This window comes from Anas platyrhynchos, chromosome 2 (assembly GCF_047663525.1).
Source record: "Anas platyrhynchos isolate ZD024472 breed Pekin duck chromosome 2, IASCAAS_PekinDuck_T2T, whole genome shotgun sequence".
NCBI classification, from domain to species: Eukaryota; Metazoa; Chordata; class Aves; order Anseriformes; family Anatidae; genus Anas; species Anas platyrhynchos.
In genome coordinates, this window is record NC_092588.1 from 79,310,740 (window position 1) to 79,335,663 (window position 24,924).

At 41.2% G+C, this 24,924-nt stretch overlaps 2 protein-coding genes across 2 annotated transcripts in view; one reads left to right on the forward strand and one right to left on the reverse strand.

The window, feature by feature from the left end:
- MYLK4 (myosin light chain kinase family member 4) overlaps window positions 1-9,552 on the reverse strand; it is an 80,168-nt gene extending 70,616 nt beyond the window's left edge. The window contains exon 1 of the mRNA XM_038174249.2: window positions 9,419-9,552. Within this exon, the coding sequence (XP_038030177.2) occupies window positions 9,419-9,474 (56 nt within the window). The 5' untranslated portion in view covers window positions 9,475-9,552. The remainder of the gene's footprint in view (window positions 1-9,418) is intronic.
- On the forward strand, window positions 189-23,356 carry WRNIP1 (WRN helicase interacting protein 1). Its single transcript, XM_027451690.3, has 7 exons — window positions 189-953; window positions 8,237-8,428; window positions 9,481-9,725; window positions 15,938-16,167; window positions 21,035-21,190; window positions 22,028-22,107; window positions 22,595-23,356. Exons 1-7 carry the CDS (start codon window positions 228-230, stop codon window positions 22,868-22,870), a joined length of 1,905 nt encoding a protein of 634 aa, XP_027307491.3. The 5' UTR covers window positions 189-227; the 3' UTR covers window positions 22,871-23,356.
- Window positions 23,357-24,924: the final 1,568 nt, after the last annotated feature.

Sequence of the window (24,924 nt, forward strand, 5' to 3'; positions counted from 1 at the left end):
TTGTTAGACACTGGAACAGGCTGCCCAGGGAAGTGGTGGAGTCACCATCCCTGGAGGTCTTTAAAAGAGATGTAGAGCTTAGGGATATGGTTTTGTCAAGGACTGGTTAGTGTTAGGTCAGAGGTTGAACTTGGTGATCTTGGAGGTCTCTTCCAACCTAGATGATTCTGTGATTCTGAGTTTTCAACACGAAGACAGAAGTCAGCAGCTTAAGGCCAAATCTAAGGATGTGCAGACCTCCCTCTGAGGGATTTGCCCTGGGGCCCCTACGGCAGCGCGGACCCGACCCCCTGAGGCCGCCATTTCGCCCTGGGGGTGTCGGGGTGCGGGGAGCTGGCCATGAGGCTCGGAGCCCTATGCCCGCAGCCAGGCTCCCTGCGGCTCCTCCAGCCGCTAGGGGCGGACTACAGCTCCCGAAGGGCTGCGGGAGCCGAAGGGCGGGCGGTCTCGCTTCCTGCCCTGCACGGGAACCGATGGAGGGCGCGGAGGAGGGGGCGGCGGTGCGGTGCCCGGTGTGCCTGCGGGAGCTGCCGGGCGCGCTCATCAACTCGCACCTGGACCGCTGCCTGCAGGCAGGGCAGGGCGATGCGGAGCGGGGCTGCTCGCCCCCTCCCAAGAAGCCGCGCCTCGCCGCCGCCGTCCCATCGGGGGAGACCCCCTCGGCGGCCGCCCCCGTCTTCTCCCTCTTCCATAAGAGCCGCGGAGGCGGCGGGCAGAGCCCCGGAGCCCCCGGCGAGAAGCCGGAGGAGGGCGGCGGGGGGGCAGCGCTGCGCGGGGCCAGCCTGGCGCAGAAGCTGGAGGGGAAGCCCCTGGCTGACAGGCTGCGGCCGGACACGCTGAGGGACTACGTGGGGCAGGAGCGGGTGCTGGGAGCCCAGACCCTGCTGCGGTCCCTGCTGGAGTCCCACGAAATCCCCTCCCTCATCCTCTGGGGGCCGCCGGGATGCGGCAAGGTGAGTGAGCCGCCGGCGGAGTCCCGGGGCTCCACGCCCAGCGCCTTCCTTGGTGCCTTTCTGAGCTCCATCAACCCCAACTGCATCTCTTTTTCCGAATTCCTTCGCATTTTGTTCTGTTTTTCCACACCCCGTGTGTTATTTTGGCTTCGTGCTGACTGATGCCCTCTAGTTTTCGCAGAGATTGCGAAAGCGCAGCCTGCCTCTAGAATAAAATGTAAGCAACCCACGCTCCCAAACTCGGCTCATTTCAGACAGCAGGCTTGTTTTAGTAAACTTCAGAGCCATTACTAACGTGCAGAAGCTGGGAAGCTTGAAAACAACAAGAAAATCTACGCAAATATCGAGGAGAAGGGGTGTGATAGTGGCATATTTACTACAACATGGTTTGTGAGCACACCCACAAATTCTGTCTCCTGACAAGAAAAGACTTTGGTGTGGAAGGGAGCTAAGACAGGGGTTAGGCACGCTGTGCCAGGCACTCATCCATCTTCAAAAAGGCAAGCCAAAAGCAGTCAGCCCTTCCAGCTTTTGGTCACAGGTCCTGGCTACTGCGTGCTCTTGTTCTGCCTCTTTTAAGATAACTTGGGGCAGGCTGTGGTAAATCCCCAAAGGGACTGTAATTGCAACACAACAGTGAAGGGGTCCACAGCTGTAGCAAGGCCAAATAAATGGCTCAGGTGTGTTCAGGTGGGAGCACTCAAAGATCTCAGCTTAATTTTGCCATTTTTCCCCCCTATTCCCAATTTTTGGTAGGGGGACCTAAACAAAATACGTAGTTACCTCTGTCAGGCTAATGTCTACACAGCTCTGTGTTTTGCATATTATACGTATAGATGTCTTGGCTATGGATGAGAGCATATATGGGAAGGGTGGGATAGGGAAAGTAATGACTAATGAATTAGTGCTAGCAGAGGAGTTAAGGACAGAATTGCAGCTCGCTTTTGTTAGTATACTTGTTTGAAGATAGAGACTTTGTGTGTGTGGTATTTGCATAATAATCATGGTTAATTACAGTTAATCACAGTTAATAAGGAGCAGGTATGAGAATAATAGATGGACACTGTTGGCAAAGATGCAGTAGGTTGTTTAGGCTAGATAACGTGCACCCGAAAAGAAACAGATGGTGAGCTTATATAATTGCTACTTCTTTAAAATACCATGGTCACATCAGGAAAACCTGAGGAGGTGAGGTAAAGAAAAGCGATTTCTACAAATTTATTAAAGGGGAGGTAGATGGACTGGATTAAGATGGCTGGAGAGAGAAGTGGAGTTAAACTCTTGGGTTATTTAGTAGTCTAGTAGTTTATTTAATAAGTAACTTTCAGGGACCTGCTTTCATGTTTTTTTGTTTTTTTTTTTTCCATGTCATTCTGTCTTTGGTTTCTGATCGTCTGTGTTAACAGTGCTTGCTTGGTCTTTCTTGAAGCTTTAGGAAAAAATATATGTTCCAAACACAGTGGTCACAAAGTGAGGGCCGCATACAGTCTCTGGAAACTAGAACTGGCTCAGTAGGCTTTGGATTGTGTTCTGATGAATGCACCTTCTTTGAAAGCCTGTAGAAGTGCTTGTTCATGAGGTGGTGACAACTTAGTTGTGTTGCAAGGCTTTTGGAACCTGCTGTGGTGCTAAGATAGGCTCTGAATAACGAGTGGTCAGTTTCATGTCTGTAGTAACACAGCTTTCACTCTCCTTTCTCAGGACCTTGCTTATATACCACAAGTGGAGGTGTATTTAGTAAGCTTGCTTTTCACCAAATTCAGCTGTTCATCAGATTAGACTTGGGACTTGCGTAAGGACTGTCCCTTTTGCCCCATCAGGAACAGTTCCAAAGTCTGTTACTCGCTCTCCAAATACTTAAACTCTTGGCTAGTTCATCTCTTTTCTAGGTTGCCCCTCAACAAGTAGCTTTAAGGCTTTGCTCTTTCACCTAGCTTTTAATGTGTTCTTTTGAAGTGATAGGACCTGGCTGAACCAGGAACTTCTACTGCAAAACGCGGAATGTTTCCCCTCACTGATGCTTGCCAGTATTTCTACGATGGTGTTGGAGTAAAATTTCATTTCAGGCCTTCTTCTCCATAAGTAGTATTTGATTTGGTTAAGTTGCTGAAAGTTTTGTACTTCACTTGTTTGTGTGTTTGTTTTAATTCCTGTCCTTAGAGATTTAAAATGCAAGGTTAAAAAAAAGGTTAAAAATCCTTCCCTATAAGGATGGTAAAAACTGACTGCTGATCTTGTGAAAGAGAAAAGTACTAGCACTGCCTCAGGACTTCATTGGGCTGATAGTTGAAAACTTTTTCTATTGCACAGTGGGGAAAAATATTAACAAATTATATTTGTATTATCTAGCTTCAAATGTAACAAGCCCACATGCTAAGCTCTGCCCATCAAAGAAAATAGTCGTACATTAGTGGGTAGATGCTAAAAGGGAATATTATTAAATGCATTGGTCTAAACTCCAAATTGCTGTGTAAGGTGGTTATTTGGACTTCTTAGACTTCTTCACTCTCCTGCTACCCATGCAATCTGGGTATTGCTCTCCATCTATGCTTTTTTCCATTTCTACAGCCAAATACCACGTTAACCGATATTTCTTTTAAAAAGGGTAGAACAGGACTGAGTCAAAAAATAAATGGACATTGAGTTAACCCCTGGGGACAAATTTCAAATGAATTTATGCATTATTGGTCAGTCTGGGCTTTTATGAGAAGTGGTGTGGTTCAACAGACTTTTTCTGAGCAAGAGGAGAATCTTTGCTATTAAACTGCTGCAAACGTATTTGATGTTGAAGGTCAAGAATACTTTTTGAGAATTTTTATTATGAAGATAACAAAGCCAGTACCTGATTAAAAATGCATTGTACTGGGCTGATCAAGTTAACTTGTCCCAGGTGCACTTTAACATTGAAGGAAGCACAATCAAAAATGAAAAGACAAATCGGGATACTTTTGTTGTTAATTAATTTGTTTGAATTTTCATTTGCATTGTGCCTTATTTTAAGGGAGCATGGTCCTTGTACTTTTATTTTGTCATCCTAACTTCTTATGAAGCCAGAGTGCTTTAGTTGAACTTGCTTTGACTCCATTTAAAAAAAATAAAAAAAATTGTCACTACTAAGCGTTAAACCCGTGAATGTGTTTTCCACTTTAAGAAGCTGACCAGACACAGGCCAGAAGAAGAAACGCTGCCTCAAAGAGATGCCGTGGTTATTAACTTGTGAACAGTTAGCTTATTCATCCTGACAACGCAAATTTTTCAAAGCCTGTATGAATCCTGGTGTAATCCGAGTAAGCTGCGCTGTGATTTATGACACCTTAATGCAGGGATTTACATTTTTGCCTGTCTGCCACGGGGGCACCAATTTTAGTAGAGTTAGCGGGGGGACACGAGTAACTTGAGCAGAGAATAATTTTGCTGCCACAGATACGGTTTAAGCTTTATAAGCCCGAACATTCTGTTTTTAAGTATGGTAAACATTCCCTCTTACGTGTGTCATTTAATGAGGAGGGGGTGAAAAGAAGACAACAAGTAGCTGGAACCTGCTCCCTGTAAACAACATCACAAAGTGTTCGTGCGTGATTTTCTTGGGGTCTGTGCATGCAATCTGGTACTAAGTTAAAATATGCCGTGTTGATAGAGTGCAAAATGTTTTTAAAAGCCACACAACAACAGCAAGTGATCTTTGGTTTCCATCACATCTCCACTGAGTTTGTATTTTATCTCTAAGAGTTCCCTATTTCTTCTTACTATTTCTGTTCTTATTTGGGATTATCATGTAGTGCGTTGAAACACAGGTGGCAAGTAAGATTTTAAACTGAAAATGCGCGGTGTCTTTTACAGGAGCTTAAGAGTTCAGAAAAGCTCTGAAAAGTGGGTTCATCTTTGCAGTTTCATGGGCGAAGTCTTCAAATACTGCATGCCTAAGTTTGCATATGTCAATTTAAACTGGCAATAACATTGTGTAGTTCTCTGAGAAGAGTGGAGTTGGCTCATTGTGTTTGTAAAGCGTAATGAAACAAACCTGGGTGGAGCAAATGGGGGCACAGCTCTGCTTCAGAAAATGCCACACAGTGACCTTGCCTCTGCTTATGCCAGGTCTGGCTTGGATTTTGGAAGTGCTGGAAGCCACTTGCTGTTGGTTCAGTGACACCTTACTCCTCCAGTAGTCTCCCTGTGGGCTATTTGGGGTGCGAGGAACCAAACAAGAGGAGTAAGAATAGCATCTGCCCTTATATAAATGCCAACTGCTGCCACTTTTGATTGCATTTATCTCAATAAGCAGCGTCCCCAAGCCATGCTCATCTGCTGTTCTAATTTCCTTTAGGCATAACCTGACTCATGACCCGTGTCTCTTGTGACACGGCGTGGTAGCCTGGGTTCAACTCAGCGGTGTTGGATAGGACAGACCCCATTTTTTTAAGCTGTATCCCAGGGAGCTGCTTCCACAGTTGCAGTCTAAGGGTGCTGGCACTGTTGGCACCCCTCATGAGGCTGTGCAACCAGGCATAGCCTGTTGTGACTGCTCATCAAGCTACATGATGACACCTGAGGCTCGGTGTGTTTTCTTTGACCAGCATCTGCAACAGCTGTTTTGCCAAATTCGTGCAAGTTAAGAACAGACAGGAAAAGGCTCTGTGAACAGGAAGCCACAGGCAGATTCGTTTGCAAGGTCTGCCTGAGATTCATTAACAAGGTCTACCAGATCTGCCAGTGCAGAGAGGTAAGGATGACCTTAGGTTTCACAGACAACTTCTTGACTAGGGATTCATATGATCAGCCCATATACACTACTCTTCCAAGTTTTTCAGTTTCTGAAGAGAGCTAGGCATTATCACTTAATTTTTAGAAGGGGTTGTGGTAAGCTAATACAGTGGGTGTCATTTAATCACCTGGTAAAAAGCTGCGAAAATGAAACCACCACCTTGTTTCCAATTAACGTAAAGTCATTGAACATCAGCATAAGTGGGACAGGCTTCGTTTGTGCTTGATTTTTTTTCCTGTTCTCTTCCAGCCCTGGAGGTGAGGTTGCATTTACTAGTGGCAGCACAGAATAAGGAAACAGGTTACGTTCAAAGAGAGCTGCCCAAGCAAGGAAACAAATCTTGGTGTTTAAATCTTGGTCTGTTGCAGCCTTTGGGGAAGGAAGTCCTAATTTGGGTTGACATGAAGAAATTTCCAGTGAAGGAGAGCTTTGGTATTTAGGTGTCCTGTGTGTGGTAGATCTGGAAATAAGTGACTGCAGGCTCAAGTTAAAGGTTATTAATGAGTCATGGTTCTTGACTTTTTGTGTAGCATAATACGGGCTTCTGCTTGAGAAAAAGCAGGAAAATAAATTGGGCTTCAGCTAAAAGCAGTTTCTTTTTGGCTAACAACTATCATTTGTTATACTCATATATCTTGCGAGTCAAAACTCGCAATTTTTGCAATACCAGCTGTGCTGGTTGATAGAAAAAAAAAACAAAACAAAACATGTTCGCTCTGGGTGTAGAAAAAGTGATCTCTGCAGACTTGAATGCCTCAATTTAGATGTGTTCTTAGATTTATGCTGACTGTAACCAGGCCCTTCATCTCTGAGACCTGATGTTGATGAAGCGTGAGCTACCAGTTGAAGTGGAGCTATAAGAAGAATAGCCACTTGGTTGTTGTTTTTTTTTTTTTTTCCTCTCTTGCCACTGCTACTTTTAGAGAAGGAAGAGGTAGTTTTTCCTTTTTCATCTTCAGATTTGATGTATTGTCATTTTCCACACTTTCAGTGGTTTTGGGGTATGGATAAATCCTCCAAAGGTCCATTCTGAATCAAGTCCCATTTGTAAGGAAACTCTAACTTTTTAGTTTTATGGTTTTATTCTGTTAGCAAAGTCTTAAGTATCACCTTTTTTTCCTGGTCTTCTAGCCCTCCCTGATGTCTGTAGGCTTGGCCGTGAGCACTTTCCAGAGTATCGTCCCAGTCTTGTCTTCTGCAGCATGCTCAGGAGGGAAGGGGCTGGCGCTTTGAGCTCCAGCAGATGAGATGGGATCTGACACAGGACTCGTATCTTGCATCAAGAGATGAAATGACACCTCTTCTGAAACCAGACAGGAACCCCTTACTAAAGCTAAAGCATGGATAAATAATTATATATCCTTCCCCTTCGCTTCCCTTCTCTCATCTCTGTCTGGTTGCTGTTTCAGGGATGTGGAAATCCATTAAGGAGACGGAAGTTCTGGTAGGTGGTTGCTTCTGCAGTCTCTCTGCAAGAAGATCAGGTTTAGAGCACTTGCTGCATTAACCCAAGTACCTAGAATATCTTCTGAAGCAGTTTTGTCAGCACCTGTCCTGTTCCTCAGCTGCTGAGGCTCTCCTGGCTTCAGTCTCCTTGGACTCCTTCTTTACAAGAAGCAAGATTGATGGAAGAATCACCTGTTTTTCTCTAGCAGTACTTTGAAACAGAGATGCACTGCTCAAGACATGCAGATACTCTTGCCTTTACAAAGGGGAGTGAAGGAAGGACTGAAAACTATGCCCATGTTCAGGTGTACTCAATCTATGTGCAAAGTAGTGCTGTAGGCTGCTTCTCTGCTTTAGTGGGTGCAGTGAAATTCCCTATAAATAAATTGTGTTGGGAAGGAGTTGTCTACAAGGAAAGGGAAACAATGTGAGTGCTCATTAAAACCAGGCAATGTTTTGTCCAGCCAGCAGCCCTTTACCTCCCTGAGCCAGCACTTGGTTACTACTGACTATTCAGATTTAGAGTTATATTCTCTGAATTATGCATTTAATTTTTCACTATTAACTCTCGTACCTTTTGTAGAGAGCTGCTTTTTGATTAATTTCATTACTACAAGGGGTGGAAATAGAAAAAGCTTTAGTTAACAATGTTTATGTAGCTTTTTTTTCTTTCTTAAATAATTTCACTGTTAGCTCTTCTGCAGGTATCTTGGAATGGTCCAGCTCTTCATTCTTTTAATGTACTCTACAAAAGAGTTGCGTGGTGAATTGTAGTCAACCCATCTTCTGTAACAACAGCGTCTCTGGAGAAGAGTTTTCCTTCAGTGATGAAGACGGCAGCTGTCACTGCTGGCACTTAAAATATTGCGACTGATACTTAAAAGTGCAGGCCCTAGAAATGCAGTGGTGGAATTGGCAGCCACAATAGCGTGAACTAAAATATCCTACTCTCTAAACTGTCAGCACTGTCCCTATGTCCTAAATATATAGCTTTGCTCTCTATATACTGTCTGCGCATTAGTACTTTCTGTATCCAAAATGATTGTTACAAGGCTAGCTCCTACTGCTCTTTCAGACCACCCTGGCACACATCATAGCCAACAGCAGCAAAAAGACTGGGACAAGGTTTGTGACGCTGTCAGCCACGAGTGCCAAGACAAATGATGTTCGAGATGTCATCAGTCAAGCCCAGAATGAAAAAAGACTCTTCAAGAGAAAAACCATTCTCTTTATCGACGAGATCCATCGTTTCAACAAATCCCAGCAGGTATTGTACTACATCGCTTTTTTGGAGACAGCCTTTGTCAGAACGTCAGTAAAATTCCCCACTTTGCCTTAAGATGGTAGTGCACTTCAGGCTTTTGATTTTAACATTTGCAGTAAATAAACTAGAGTTACGAAAATTAAATTCGTAACTAACTTCCAAGCATCAGTGTGTAATTGCTGTGATTTGAAGATTTAAATAAAAGGCTGAGCCATGCTTGCAGCTGACTTGCATGCTGGGCTCTGTGTGATGTTTTCCTGAAATTTTATTTCTCCAAAGTCATGTTAGTAGCATTTGCTGTTCATATCTTCATTTCAGCCTCCATGCTGGGGATTAAATTCCATGTTACCCTTAAAGAGGTCTGGAATGTGGATGTGCATAGGGTGTGTTTGCTTTAATGTTGTGCACTCTTCTCTGTGAAAACAGAAAATTAAAGCATGGCATGGTACTTTGGTATAATATGTTGCTGCAGCCATCGCCTGAGTGTTGTATTTTTTTTATTTTTTCTTTTCCTAGGTATTATTATTTTTAGTCATGCCATGGAAAGATCAAAATTTGGCCTGCTGGTTAAGTTTTTATATGGAACCATGTTCTGATCCTACGGTTCTCAGACGTCCTGTTCAATTAGGTAGTAGGAAAAAAAAATGTAGCCCTAAATATTGGGTCAAGAAGTTAGAAGTAGCCTCATTATTTGTTATATTAGATGTTTTCATGGTATTTTGATTGCCAAACAATAAAACAGTCACATAAACTAAAAGTTTGCAGATATTTGACACTTCCTTTTCAGCTGGTAGGGTCATTCTCAGTGCAGGCATGGGTTATCAAGGTGAGCAGCCCACTGTGTGCTCTGTGTGTGAAATTAAATCAGTTAATTAGCCGAACAGATGAGGTGCCTTGTCAGTGAGGTTATTTGTCACATCAACAGGAAACGCAAAGACTCACAACACCAGGAAAAAAAAAAAAGTATTTGAAAATGCCAGACAGCCTACTCACATGGGATGCTTCAGGTTGTCATTGATTGAGATGAGGTTTTTCTGCTTCCCTCCCATGCTCAGGACACTTTCCTTCCTCACGTTGAGTGTGGGACCGTGACTCTGATAGGGGCGACAACAGAAAACCCGTCCTTCCAAGTCAATGCTGCTCTCCTGAGCCGATGCCGGGTGATCGTGCTGGAGAAGCTCTCGGTGGAGGCGATGGAAGCGATTCTGATGCGGGCCGTCAGGTCCTTAGGGGTCCAGGTTTTGGGCAAAGCCGACCAGCACGACAGCTCTGCAACTGGCAGCAGCAGCGAGAGCTCGGAGTGAGTACTTTATGGGCTGCAGGGTGTTAACGCGCGCAGCCCGAGGAATTGACTGCCTGCCAGGGAGAGGATGAAGCAGTTGGGGGGTGGGAAGAGAAACCCTAGCCACTTCTGATAGTAAAGAAAAGAGGTGGCAGCATATGGCAGGGGCGGGGGGGGTGACAGGAGAGAGAGAGAGAGAATTCAAAGCACTGGCTCTCCATCCAAAACATAATCTCACCGTCTGGATTAGGAGAGAGTTTTATACTTGGATCTGTAGCTCCTGACTCACCCCTCCCAGGATATTTAAATCCATTCTGCTGCTGGAGATTTGCTGTGGAAGCCTGTAACCGAGTCTTTGTCCCGTCCTAATGTGTGTTACTTCTTGTTAGTGGTTGTAAAAGCATCGCATTACCATTAAGTGGCAGATGGGGCATCCCCTGTTAAATTAACTTGGAAGTGCCAGATGAAATTTGTTGTTTTCTGACAATTTTTTTGGAATGAGATCAAGAGAGTACTGCTGTGTTTTAGCTGCAGCATAAGTGCTATGGTATGATTTACAGTATGCTGGGGAGGGTGTTTGCTGTGAGATGTTAATAGATTATCTTAAAATATATTTTGTTTTTGTCTGACCCTTTTTGTCCAAACCAGATAGTCGTGTTAAACATTTGGGAGAGTTTTTGGAAATACCAAGGTCAAGACAGATCCCCTATGGACATATATCTGCCTTCTGAAATGGCCAGCTGGCAAATAAGAGTAATGCTTGATTCTGCTACTTCCATGCAAGATGACAGTTTCTTCGTGGAGATGCTTGTGTGTACTGCTAGTAATTTACAGAGCATTAATGCAGTGCTAATTGGGCAGGCACTCTTCATACAATACATAGAAGGGAGTATGCTTTTTCCTTTTAGCATTATCACAGAATAGAATCAATAAGAAGCGATAACCTGAATGCTGAGGTCAGGGTAGGGAATAAAAGCTGTCCCTTTCCCCCTCCCCCCTTCTTTTTTTTTTTTCCCTGCCTCACTTTTATTCATTTATAGCTTTTGCATGTTATAGCAGTGTGACTTTCAGAAGAGAGGACAGTGCAGCATGTCATCCTTAATGTAGGGGCACAGCTGTGGTTGTGGCTACACCCTGGCTGGGGTTTGGAGACTTTCCTTTATGTATGGGATTAAAGTGGAAGGCATAGTTTCAGCTGCAGTTGTTTGGGTTTGGGTTTCGCTAGACTCCCATATCTGTAACCTTCCTTTAGCTATGGATGATTTAAACAGCGTGGTGTGGTGCTTAATCAAACTGAGAGAAGTCTGGCAGGCAGGCTGTCAGACTAGCATGCTTTCAGAAGTCTATCCACGAAGAGAGAGTGCCCCATACCAGTGACTAAGCAGGAGCCAGGCTGCATTTTAAAATGAAAATAGAATTAGGATTTTTAGAGCTTTTGTTACAGTTATATGTTCAACTTTTTTTTTTTTTTAATCTTTCCTACCACTATCTGGTTCTGGTCTGTAGTTGATAAATACTGTTGCTGTTGAGTTTAGCTTTTTTTTTTTTTTTAACCACCCTGTCCCTTACTGTGGTTCAGATTTCGGTCTCCTTAATTCCTTCTTGCTTTGCTCTCTGTGCCATTTTTGATCCTTCGCTTCCTTTCTGCCTACCACTCTGCAGGAGCAGCTGCATCTCTTATCTCTTTACCTCCCTATCTCTATGAAGCAGGGCTAGCGTTAGATGCAGGCAGGTAAGAGTTCATGCTGTCCTGAGGAATAAACAAAAGTATGTCACAAATTACAGTGGAGTTGCTTGTTCACTGTGCTCACATCTGTTCCGGAGTTGGAAAAGGTGTTGTAAGGCAGCATGTCCCCATATGTGAGGCATACTCACTTAGAAGGGATGCAGAGATCCAACCAGAAGAAGCATGGACATTGTGTTATGGATTTAATCTCCTCAAGGAGTGAGTTTCCCTGTCCAAACCATGTGCAGTATGAAGTTCAGCACATGCTCCTTGGAATCATTTTATCAGATGGTATCACAACACTTTTCTGACATGATGTTGGACCTACGTGAGATGTTGAAGAAGAGCTTGATTCTCTGCAGTGTCTTCTTTTACCTTGAAGAGCAGTGTGAGGGTGGGTCTTCCAGAGTTCCTACAGGTATATTCAAGCTCAGTGAGAATACAGCCACTGCAGAATGATTCAACAGGTGTCACCGCCTCTGCATTGTGTGTGTGTGCAGCAGTTCCCAAAACGAAAGTGTGCTCTGCTAGAATCTGTTTCCTTAAGTTTGCTCAGTGGCTTTCTCTTGTCTTGCTTCCTCTGTTGCTGAAGGTTTCCGATAGGATTAGATTAGGCTTTTTTCATCCCACTGCATCCTTTTCTTGCCGTAAAGCTGAACTAGAACCACTGGAAGCCATTTCAGAATTTGGTATCCTTTTCTGTGTGATGTCATTGCACTTAAAAAAAATTCTTTATTTTTTTTTTGTATGAATTACTGGGTTTCTTTAGGATAAGATGTGCTTGGCGTTACATCTTTGTCAGCTTCGCTGCCATCAAATGGTACCTCATAAAGCCTGCAGTAAACTAAAAGAGGGGAGATTATGAAAGGAGGTTTTACAGTCATGAAGAAGAAAAGTCAGGAGACGTGAGCATGAAAGATGCTTTATATTGCTGAGATTTTGCTTGTGCTTTTTGACTGTTTTAGCCATCTTGGTAACAGCACAAACTGTACAGTTACACACTGATGCAGTGCGCTTGTGCTGTGTCACTGACGGGAAATCAAATTCTTCTTTTCATTCTTGGCTTTTTATTATTTTTAGGTGCTGCCCTCAGAGTGCTCTCTCTGATTTGTCAGATGGTAAACTGGATGCTAGATTAATGTATTGAAGTTAGGTAGCCCAGAAGGCATGCGGCTGATTGAAACGAAAGATTCCCAGTTTGCTGTTGGCAAGCCTAGACATCACGCAATTCAGCTCGTTAGTGGCTATACTACGAGTACTGACAGGTTTTGAATTTGCTGGTTTATAAATCAATATTTAACACGGGCTTCCTTTGGGTCTTGGGCGTTGAGCACCTTTTGAAAATTGTTCCCTTTTTGAAACACCCATCTAATTTCCTGCTGAAAATAGAGTTGCTGGGATGAGGCCTTCTTCAAAGACAGTGTTGTAAGGCTGTGAATAATTGGTATTATACAACTTCATTTAAGACAAGATTTATATTTGCCCATAAAACTGTTTCAGTCTGTCCGGGAGCGACCATAGTGAAAATAATAGCGTTATGAATGCAATAAAATACTGATTTATATGTGAAAGAAGCAATGGATACTTTATCTCATGCTCTGCTCAATTATTTCTAAATCTCTCATTGTACAGTTTCTCCTTGCTTGGACTTCCTTGCCTCTACTCTGATTGTGTCAAACACTGGTTGTGTACAGGTTTTACGAGTAATTGATGCTGCTTCATATTGGTTCTTGGCACAAACCGTGTTGAGGATATTGTGATAAGGAGGGAGCTGGAAGAATGATTTATTACCCCATGGTGGTAGTTTTCCATTACTTGAGCTAGTATATCACCTTCGGCTCAGTGAGTGATAGATCCTGGGGTGTCCCTGGTGGCTTGTTTTTATTTTTGTCTCCAAGTATCGTCGGTTACGAGGTAGCAACATTAAGCATTGGCATCCGGGGGTGTACTGTGTTAATTTTGGAGAGGGAAAAAAAATACAAGTCTGCCCATCTGCAAGAGGTTCAGGAGCTTGTGAAGAGGTCAGGACCTGTGGGAGTTGTTCTGCCTCAGAGTTTGAGGGTGTGGGGAAGTCAGGGTAAACTGAAAGGGTGTAGGGTGCCTGAGCTTCTGAGAATAGAATGGGCTTAAAAATGTCAAATATAGCAAGTGATGAGATTTAAGATCTTAATTTCTTAGAAAAGCTAACCGAATTCACTGTATTCTGAGTATAAAATATCATTTTTAAATGCTGAGCTGATTCTTCCCTAATTATGGAATTAGGGAAGCATTACATGATCTCAAATCATTGACTTCATCGATATACCACGAGCAGCTTGCCCATAGTTGGAAGTTTTCTTCATTTTTTTTTCTTTTTTCCATGGCCTGTATGTATAGTGCTGTTGTTGTTACAGACAATGACTAGATTGGCCTAATACATAACACATTATTTGGAGTAAAATTTTTGTTACCAATGTATTGTAACTTGGATTTCACCATGGAAGCATGACAAGAACTTGCTTGTAACCAGGTTTTTACATACCTCCTCGTGCATTTTTATTTTAATTTCTGTAATGCTAAATGCTGGTGTTGAGTCAGTAGCACACTTAACAGTCAAGTAAAATAAATAATAATTAAAAAAATAAAACTCCTCTATCTTATGGTGCTTTCATTTAGCAATTAAATGGTAACAGGGCTCTGAAACATTCCTTCTTTTGGGATTCTTTGCAGGTTCACATGTGAAACCTTCTCTTCAATCTGCCCTGGTAGCGTATCGAGGTGTTTGCTCAGTTTACTGCCTACTTGGTGTTGTTCCCTGTTGATGGAGGTTTTAGCAGCAGGATGTCTGTGTGTAGTGCCTGCTGCGTTTTTACAGATGGCCTTTGCTTTCTTTGCTGTCCTGTTTCAATGCATATATAAAAATCTGGTGCCCACCTGTAGTGGTGAGAGTAGGCATCACTCCTTGATTTCCAAGTACCTTGATGTATAAGCTACTTGACAGAATTAAGGCACTGTGGTGTTACACTCTGCTGTTTCCCCGTTCAGACACAGAGGGTGTTTCAAACACCAAGTGCAAGTTTTTGGAAGCTAACGTTGCCATTCAGACTACTTCTGACTAGCATGGGAATAAGGGGGAGTTCGGAGCTGCTCAAATACCTGTAGCTGCAGAGCTGCTTGCAGCTGCTGCACGCTTAACAAAAACATTTTTCATAGCCCCATAAAGAGGTGGGCCAAATAATGAAGATTAGTAGAGCTGCGTGTCTGGGAACACTGGCATTATCTCTTTGTAAACCACTGGTAATAGCAGCAGTAAATCTTTCTGGTGAATGAGGTGCAGGGCTGTTGGTGAATCCCTAATAACTTGGTGCAAGAGATTTTCATTAGAAATTGCCTTCTCCAAGTCCAGTTACTAGAAATGGCCAAGTTAAGGTGATTATTTGTGTCATGCTTTAACTCCATCGGCTTCTGTTTTCAAATCAGCAGTGTCCCATGTCTGGCAAACACCTTAGCAGTTAACTTTTTTATGCAACTGAAGTTTGAGGGTCAAATACTCAACAATGTGCATGTGCAATGTGCAGAGTCCGGTGGTTTGCATGGCACTGGGAGCAGGGATTGCATCCCAGTGAATGAAAACCTAGAGAAAGAGATGGAGTGCTTTACTTTCCCAGATTTCCCCTAGATCAGCTACGAGACCATGGCAAAGCCTTCACCTGTTCCTGCGTTTCTCAGCTGTTCCTGTCCTGTTCATTCATGCTGTGTGGTCACTGGAATTCAGCCTTTTTGTTATGATGCCTTCTCATAGCCCTGGTGTGCTTAAAGCAGTGGATGGCAAGAACAGGGACTTTTGTGCACTGGGATTTCTTCTGGGATTTCACAGCCTTTCTCTGTGCTGCAATCTGTTTTGTACCCCAACGACTGAAGTTGTACCTGTCACCATTTCAAATAAGAAGGTGGGATGCATATATGCTTTGATTTACATCAGTGCTTCTTGCCATAGCTTTTTAAAGAACATGTGATACCAGCTCGTAATGTCAGTAACCATTAGTTCAAATACTCGATAGTTACTTTGTGCATCACTATATTATCTCATGCATTTGGGTAGCTTCCTCATTGTCCTTTGCCCAAGGAATTCTAACTGCTAGCTATGAAACGCTGATGGAGTAAAACCTCGCGATGTTCAAATGGCTGTGCCAGAACTGCACTTCTGGCAAAAACCTACCCTTAGTTTCCATTGAACTTGGTGAGAGGAGGTAATCTCAAGGAAAAAAAAAAAAAGATTAAATAAATGAGAGCTTCTGTTCTTTTTTTGTCTGCCATTGTATTTAACAAGAATTAGACAGGCAGTCGAGGGGTGGGATCTCACAATTTTATCCCAGATCCTGCAGTGCTTAATCATGACAATGAGTTAAGGACAAAACGTAAGCCCAGTTGCCTCTCAGCAGACTTTGCAAAGAAATGCACCATTTAGCACAATACGCAATGAGAGGAGCACAGTGTGGGATAACATCTTGTCATTTTGTTGCAGATTCCCCGTGTACATAGAGGAGAAGGCTCTAAGTACCCTAGCCTACCTTTGTGATGGTGATGCAAGGACTGGATTGAACGGACTTCAGTTAGCAGTTCAGGCCAGGCTGGCAGCAGGGAAGACCACTCCTGTGAGTACTGCCAAAGGATGCTCTGTTGATGGAGTTCTGATAACAGAAGAACATGTAAAGGAAGGTCTACAACGATCTCACATCCTGTATGACCGAGCAGGTGGGTAGCTGATACAGTTTTTGCCATGCAGCATTCTGAAGAGCTTCTGTAATTCCCACTGCTTCTCCCCTTTCATACCAAGTGCTCTGGTGAAGCAGTGGCTGTACTGAAATCTGGCCTAAAAAGTTGCATTTCCTTTACAGTATAGCAGGCTCATCCAGAAATTCCTTCTAAATAGTTTCCTCTCACTGCTTAGGAAGCATAGGTTAGTTGAGAGACCTGCTTGCAGTCTGTCTAACAGTTGAAACAGGTGAAATTATTTTGTTCCTTCAAGTTATTAGAATATTGAGGTCTAAGAGGATTGCAAGGTGAAGTAGTATTTCGATAAGAAGATTTGTTCTTGGAAGGTTGGTAATGCTCTGTTACAGTTTGCTTATATTTTTAGAATTGCTTTTAGAGGTAATGAATTTAGTAACCTTCTTAGTACAGGTTACATAAATCTAGTTGCATTTCAGGCTTCTTAATGGGGTAACCACTCTTGCTCTACTTGTAACTTGGCAATGTTAGGCACCATAGGAGCTGGCCTGTACCTATTTATGCAGATGGTTAAAGGCCAGAGATTGAATGTTTGAAATTGCACATGCATTCAAGGCGATTCGTGTTAGTTCTTCGGCAATACTTGAATTACTCTGCCATAGTATCAGACAATTATGCCAGGCAGTGTTTTTCCACTGTATCTGATCTGCTGAATTAAGTGTCAGTGCTTAAAAGCTGTGGTGAAATTTGTAGAGGTTGTTTGCAATGCATTTGCCTGCTCTCAGCCTTTCTACAAAGAGGAAATGATGGCTCATTGTCAGTAAGTCAGCTGTGCAGATACTGATACGATGGCAGCTGAGAATGGAAGGTTAGTTAGGGGGAGGGAGAAGAAACATTTTTATGGCGTATCTGGCAGGAAGAAGTCATGGGTAAGGAGAAGGAGGAAGGGGAAAATCTGACCAGTTTACTGGTATGATTCTCATGTGCTGTGGAGGTCCCTTGTGTGTTTGCTGTCGCCTTGTGGCTGCTGTCTCACAACTCATTTGTGGCCATTGCTCCCAGCCATCCTCTTCCTATTTGCTTAGTTTGAGATGGCAGAGTGCCTCCACCTAAGGCCTGCATGAAGTCTAGGTGGTGTGTGTCAATAGTTTTTTTTGATCTTTGTGTGGTTTTTGTCAGATTTTGAAAATCCTCTTTCTTGGCTGCATAAATAGTAAAAAAAAAAAAAAAAAAAAAAAAAAAAAAAAACTCTGGCTGCTAATGTCACAGTAGAAAGTTGCCTGGGTATGTGCCTTTAAACTTTCCTTTGCAGAATAGAATAGTCTGGGGCTGGATTGATCACTTCTGGCAACAATAGAGATAGCTATTATGTTTCATGTATAAAGTGTTTCTGGATAGAGGCTACTGTATAAATATTAATATTTTTGTAGTATGCTTCAATACTTCTTGAATCTCAGTTCTTGTGCTGGAATCTACAGCCTTCTTAAAAAAAAAAAGTGGGCTTCAATCTTAAATATGGAATCCAGTTTTTATTTGGTTTAGTTTTGCTCACCTTAAGCAGTATTTGCCAAATGTATATGGTCATGCATGCCTTCATGTACTTTCTCCGAGTAGTCTAGGAAGGAAATTATTCTTAATCCAGTCATTGGCCTATTGCTTTGATTTGGGTACAGCCAAGATCTTTGCATAGATAATCTGTGTTTTAGCTGGCAGAACAAAGAAACCACCAGTCAAATTTCACTTCCAGGAACAGCCTGCAGCCCTTACAACGTGAGAGAAAACAAACTATTCAGTCATATTTTAGCTTTTAAATGTAGTTCCTTTTTATTTTGATTTTTGGAGAAAATGATGCAGCAGCTAAATTAATTAACTACAGATGGACAAAGACTTGATTTTTAAGACAGATTTGTGTTGTCTCTTCTTCCTTTTATGTATTGTGGCGCACTGTTTCCAGTGCTTTAATAGTGAATACCAAAAATAAAAATCAGACTAATTGCAAGATTTTGTCTCTATCTATGTGTTAACGGTGGTAATTAACTATGGTAAAGAAGAGAAACATGTTGAGATGAAGATAAGGTGTTCCAGATTACAGAATGTAACCTGTAATGTTATGCTACCCTATTTTATGAAGGAGGAAAGAGAAGATGTCTTGTTCTGTTGTATTTGTTTGCCAGCTTTGTTTTCTGCTGGGCCAGAACAAGAAGGCTTTTTACCAATGTTGTTACTTTAGTCTTTCTTCCAAGGCTTTATTCTCTACTTTACCTTTGACTAAGACAGAAAATAATGTGAGACAGTGACTGTTACATTTCTTTGGCTCACTATAATTAGCGGTTGCTTAAGGAGTCCAGACACTAACCATGGTCAGTGAATAAGGTTTTTTTTTTTTTTTTTTTTAACCTGTCTACTACCAATAAGACCTTAGAGAAATTAACATCTTAAGTTAGCTGGAAAACTCTTCTTAAGCACATGAGTGATTTAGGGGCACAAAAATGAGAATCAGCATGATTTATGTGTCTATATACATGAGATACTCTAGAAAATACTATCTTCCCTGAAACCTTTTCTGAAGTGTCTTGTTTCTCTTAGGAAAGGTATTTGCTTGTGTGGGAACTTAATAGAACAGTTGTGTTTTGATTCCAAAAACTCTTCAGAGATTTGATTTCAAGAGGCATCTGGGATGCAGAGCAGCAGTGATAACTTTGCATATGTATCTCTGGAAGCTGAATTCATAAGGCCAGAATCTATGTAGTGGCTAACTGGCATGAGAAACAGGGCTAATAAACACAGGGTCTCTAAAGAGACCTGTCTAATTTTTTTTAAACTGTTTCTGGTATCTGATAGAGTATAAACTGCATATTTAAAAAAGATTCATAAAACACAGTTTCAAAAGAAGGAAAAATATACAGTTACATGCATTGGACAAAGAGGTTTTAAGAATAATTCCGCAGGTTTTCTGAATAAGTCTGTCCAGTATATAAATACTGTCATTATGTTGGTAAGTCAGTCACACATAACTCTGAGGAAGGAAATAAAGAGAGGAAACTGTTCCCTTCCTCAGCCATGTACTCTGAGGGTTGTTGTCTCTGGTCCTAACCTATCCATTGGATTCCTTTTGCTTCTCTAGTTGGCTTTCCCAGGCACGACACATTACAGTAGCCCAAGCAGTGTATAAAACCACTTCATCCCCCCCCAAAAAAGCAAAAATCCAGGCAAATGCAACCTTTCAAGATATTTAAAGGCTGTCTTCCTTTTGAGAGACCAAAAGACGCCTCTCCCAAGATGATGATGCGAGTCCAGCTGCTTGGGTTTATTGCCACTAACTCAAGTGCTATGACAGAGCACAGATACGCTGTTTATGTTGGCATGAGTAATGACTACATACCACAGGGCTCTTTGTGTGCAGTCCTATCAAAAATAGCTGTCTGCAGGCCTGTGTACGCGGGGAGTGCACACTCTGAATTCCCCACAGAACCGCAGTGCAGCATGAGCAGCAACACTGGAAGATGGGCCCAGTTTCTAATCTGGAAGGTGGAAGACTTTCTGATTTTGAAAGGAGCAACTGCAGTGGTATGGAGGCTTTGGTTTTCTTAATGATATGTGCAGCCTTTTATTTTGCAGGGACTATAAAGGACAGTGATGTGTTCTGATACAGCCCTGAGGCTGTAAATCCTTTTAGCTGTAGGAAGAAGAGAAATGTTAACAGATGGCTGTGCACGCAGCCAGTTGCCTTCATAATATGGTTAGCTGTGAGCCAAGGAATGCCAGGCACTTTGAGAAGTAAAAAAAAAAAAAAAAAATCAGATTATGTGGAGAGTATAAAAACCATATCACAGCAAAATACTCTTATAGGTTTGATTAAAAGATACGCATAAGAATCAAACCCAGCTGCATGGCAAAAAAGTTGCAAGCAGGAGGGGTCTCCGTGTTTCTAATATTGCGCCCCCCTATTTTTAACAATAGCCCTAAAATATCTGTGAAGTGGCTTTGTTTCTGCTTGGAATTCATACTTAATCTTATATTAAACTTTAATGTTTTTTAAAAAAAAACTTCTTTGTAAATCATTGTTTCCCCTTTAGTTAGCAGTCTGGTATTTCAGATAGTTGGTTGGTTTTTGTTGTTGTTGGAGGTGGTGCTTTTTAATTTTTTTGGTGTTGTTTGAACTGGTTATAATTTTTAGAGCCCTTCCTAAAAGGGTGCAGTTGTCCCATCTGAGCTGAGGATTTTGTAGTGCTTTTGTCAGGGCTGTGTGCTGTGATCCTATTTCCTCCAAATTTTGTAGTGTCGTCATTATATAATTACAGCAATATTTTCTTTTTTCCATGTATAATATAGCAAATTCACATCTCATTTACTGCACGCTTCATTTTTAAATTTTATTTGATGTGAAATATCTTTTTCTAAAATACCACCAGTGTATACAACATTTTTCTCTTCAGTTGCCTCCTCAGTGCTACCTACATGTATTTGTCAAAAAGCAATGTTTGATGGTTTATACATTCTCATACTTTACCTATTGTGAATTAGGAGATACAAGATCTTCTTCCTAACTGCTTAAAATATCAGTTTTGTTTCCTACTTTTGAAGGAAAGGTCATAGGATATCAAAATCAAATTGTTTGCCTTGTAATGTTTAAAAGAAAAAAAAAACTTTCCTTTTCATCTGCTGTTGCTCTGATATGCTTATATAGTTAGTGGAATGGTTCTGGTTGTTTTCAGCATCTTCATGCTATGCTTTGATGAACAACATAATGATATGTGCATAAAAAGAACTTGAAAAAGCAGGTTATGTTTACCTACTGTGACTTGGTAAAATATATTCTATTGTTTCAAATGTATCTCACTTGATTTCCTCCAAATAGCTTTGTATATTTCTTCTCACCCATTCCAAACAGGAGAAGAACATTACAATTGCATCTCTGCCCTGCATAAGTCTATGAGAGGCTCAGATGAAAATGCTTCCCTTTACTGGCTTGCTCGAATGCTTGAGGGTGGTGAGGATCCACTCTACGTGGCGAGGAGGCTGGTAAGATTTGCAAGTGAAGATATAGGTAAGCGATTGCAGTATTTCGTGTTGGAATATTATGTTGAATTCAGATCTTCCAGTATTCTGGTTTCCAAAGATTGATACAGGGGGGAAATAAATGCTACATGTGGAATAGGTACAAAATACTGAAATGCACAATACCTGACAAAAGTTTAGTATATGCACACTGAAACCTGTGTTTGATGTCATTGCGATGACTATCTACTGCAGGAAAAACAAAGATTTTTCTTGAGGTTAGGGTTTGACAGTGTACTTATATTCTTTCAGCTTTGGTGATGATTGTAGGTCTCTAATAAACTGGTGTCACAGAGAATGTGTATTTCAGGGATGTCTGGGTTTTTCTTTGTTCATTTGTTTTAGTAACTGTGGAAAGTAAAAGCCTATCCTGTTATTCAAACTTCAGATTTGATAGCTGGCTCTGTAGTTTTAAGGCATCTTCTTATTGTTTTCCAATGTAACACATGCAGCAACATTTTCAGTGCATGTTATGGGTGAAGAGTTACTAGATTTGGGTAAGCTAAGTCTATACAGCATATTTCCCCACTTTTTCAATTCCAAAAAGTAAGTGAATCATACACTATCTGCTACTGCTCAGGCTGCCACTGTGTGGCACAAGATTCAGGTTTTTTTTTTTTTTTGGAGGACAGCATAGAAAAATAAAGGTTTTGGATGAAGAAAGTATATCTTATGTACTGTTCAAGTATTGTACCAGATGATCTGCCATCTGATGCAGCACCTCTGCAGTGTGCATAAATAATCTTCCTTCTAAGAAGAAGGGCGGGGGGAAAGGTAATTAAAGTAAACTGACTTTAACCTGCTTTCATCTGATCCTTTTCTGCAGGACTGGCAGATCCTTTGGCTTTAACGCAAGCAGTTGCTGCCTATCAAGGTTGTCACTTCATTGGAATGCCAGAATGTGAGGTAAAGGCTTCTTTAATTTACTGATATAAAAGTACTGTAAATTGTAAAACCTAGCTCTAACTGTAAAAAAGAAACAGAGATTGCAAGGGCAAGGTAAATTTAGTTATTTGCTCATTCTGCACAACACTTTTTGAGTAACAGATCATTGTAGCTCTAAAAATAGAAGCTGTAGTTTGAATTTCACTGCGTGTTTGATGTTAAAAAGTGGTGTTTGAACTAATTTAATATTTATCTATCTCTTCTGTTTTCCCTCCGTTACAAATAGTCATATATTCTGACATTCTAAATTAGTTATTCTTTTCTAGTTATTCTTTTCTATTCTATCATAAAGAACTGAATTGTTGTTTAATAATATTCACTGACCTAGCCCGCAAGGTCAGTATAAAAATAAAGGTCTTCTCAAGCTGCACAAAATGTCTGAATAACAGTTCCTTTCCCAAACAGCTTAAAAGAAATCACTTAATGCTTTCCCTTTTCTTGTTTCCAGGTCATTCTAGCACAATGTGTAGTGTATTTTGCAAGAGCACCAAAGTCTATAGAGGTGTACAAGGCTTACAACAATGTGAAAGAATGTCTGAGAATGCACACAGGACCTCTACCACCTGTTCCACTGCACCTGAGAAATGCCCCAACAAGGCTTATGAAGAACTTGGGCTATGGTAAAGGCTATAAATATAATCCCATGTACAAGGAACCTGTAGAACAGGACTATCTCCCAGAAGAGCTGAAAGGAATGGACTTCTTTAAGGAACAAAAAACATGATGCGCTTGCTCTGAATGTTTTTCATTTTATGATTTATAAATGTATATTGGGATGAAAATTCCCTGTATAGTTTCAGCCCTGTATTCCTGTGGCTGAAAGTATGAAAGCACTGAGCCTCTGAGATACTTCTCATTTTACTGCTGTTATTCTAAAGTAGTTTTGTAAACAATTCCACTTAAGCAATATGGAAATGCAAAAGTAAACTTAGCCAATATAGTACTGTCATCCTCTGGTTCAAATTTAATAGTGCAAAACAATGAGGCTTGTATTTTTTACTCTTGCTGAGAGACAAGGAATATTATCATGCTGCTTTTTAAAATCAGTATCCATTTCAAAATTTTAGAATGTTTATTTTCAAAAAAAAAAATTGTACCTCCCCATTAAAATATTATAAGCAAAATATAATTACACTGTAATTCTTTTGTGATGTTCCAGAGAAATTTTGTACAACAACATTTATTAAACCAATAAAGTTGTTGAAAAGTGTCTTTGCATATGTTTAAATGTTCTTGTGACATTACTGTAGTTTTGCAAGTTTGAAATTCCTTTAGCTTTATCATGCGTGCTTTCCACAGCAAGTCCAAAATGATTCTAGAAGTAGAATAGTCATGAAAATGGCTGTATTATGTTTGTTTTTAAAGTTACATCACTTAAAATTGTTACTGTGTCATGACATTCTGAGAAATGCTTTTGGAAAGGAAATTCCTGGTAGCAAAACACCCTCGCATATTTTGAGTTGTGTTTTAGCAGTTCTGCTTGTTTTTAATTGGGAAGTTGAGACATAAAAATTGACTTCCTGCTGTTATAATAGGAAGATAAAGCCAAATTCTCTAATGAAAACATCCACATCCAGGATTGTTGGGTGAATATTTCTGTTAAGTGGAATAAAAGGTCATGGCAATGTCCCGGATGTTGACAGCATTCCTTCATTTAAGTGCTGGTTTCTTTTTTTTTTCTCTTCAATCATAAGTGCACAGTGGTCTGGTTTGCTGAAAAGCCAGTAACTGCTGAAACAGCACATGGCTATGACAATTACTTGTTGGGTAGAATAAGAGGACCATTTTTGGCTGGAATCACAGTAGATAATTAGCTAAGGAGATTTTCATTATGGAGATGCTGACTAGCCACTGAGGCAACTGTCTGCACTTGTTAAAGCAACATGGAATAGACTGGCCACCAATGAATAGGATGTGTAAAGGAGGCTGAAAATTGCCTCCTGCACAAGAGCACACTGCAGTTACAGCTAGATTTGCTTAGTAATTACTCAGGATTTGCTTGCTACATACCCCATATACTTTTCGTACCAGGCCTGTGGTGGTTACATGATGGCTATCAGGAATTCCTTTGCTGATCCTGCTTAGTTTATGTGTTGAAAATCAAATGTGCTGAAATCAAAACTTAGCATGCTTTGTGTATAACTTCTGATCATCTCTTGCTATTCTGCTACTAATATGTCCCCACTAAATGAAGGATGTGGCTCTGCTGACCTCTCTGAGAGAAGGGGTGCCAGAAAGGTACTAAATCCCCTCCTAAAGGTTTACTTACTACAGATTTTTTTATTATACTGAATCTTTTTTTCAAATCTGTTATATTCACTGAACAATGATTTCTGCTTTATATCATTTGCAGTATTTGACAGTTCTTAAAAACTTTAAATTCAGATACCTAACTAATGTAACTAATTTACATTTGCTAATGTAAATGAAGATTTCATTTTTTAGGGAGGGAGGAAAACTGGTTTGCATTGGAGTGATACTGAGCTCCTTGCATCTTTTTTGTGCTGCATGTGTGATACAACCCAGCCACCTGCTGGCTGACTACCTGGTACACACGAGTTGCAGACATACTTCTTGACAGTTGAGGTATTCGGTGCTGTATGGAGCTTAGATCAAAAGGAATGCCATGACTGTACATCTGGAGTTCGTTCAGAGCAGCTTTTGCAGACCAGGAGGTTTGTGGTCTGAAGATGTGATTCCAAGTCAGGAAGCTAACTTTCCTGGAGGAGGAAATTCAGCTGATTGCTCCTATGTTTGAAGATACTTTGTTGGACTCTA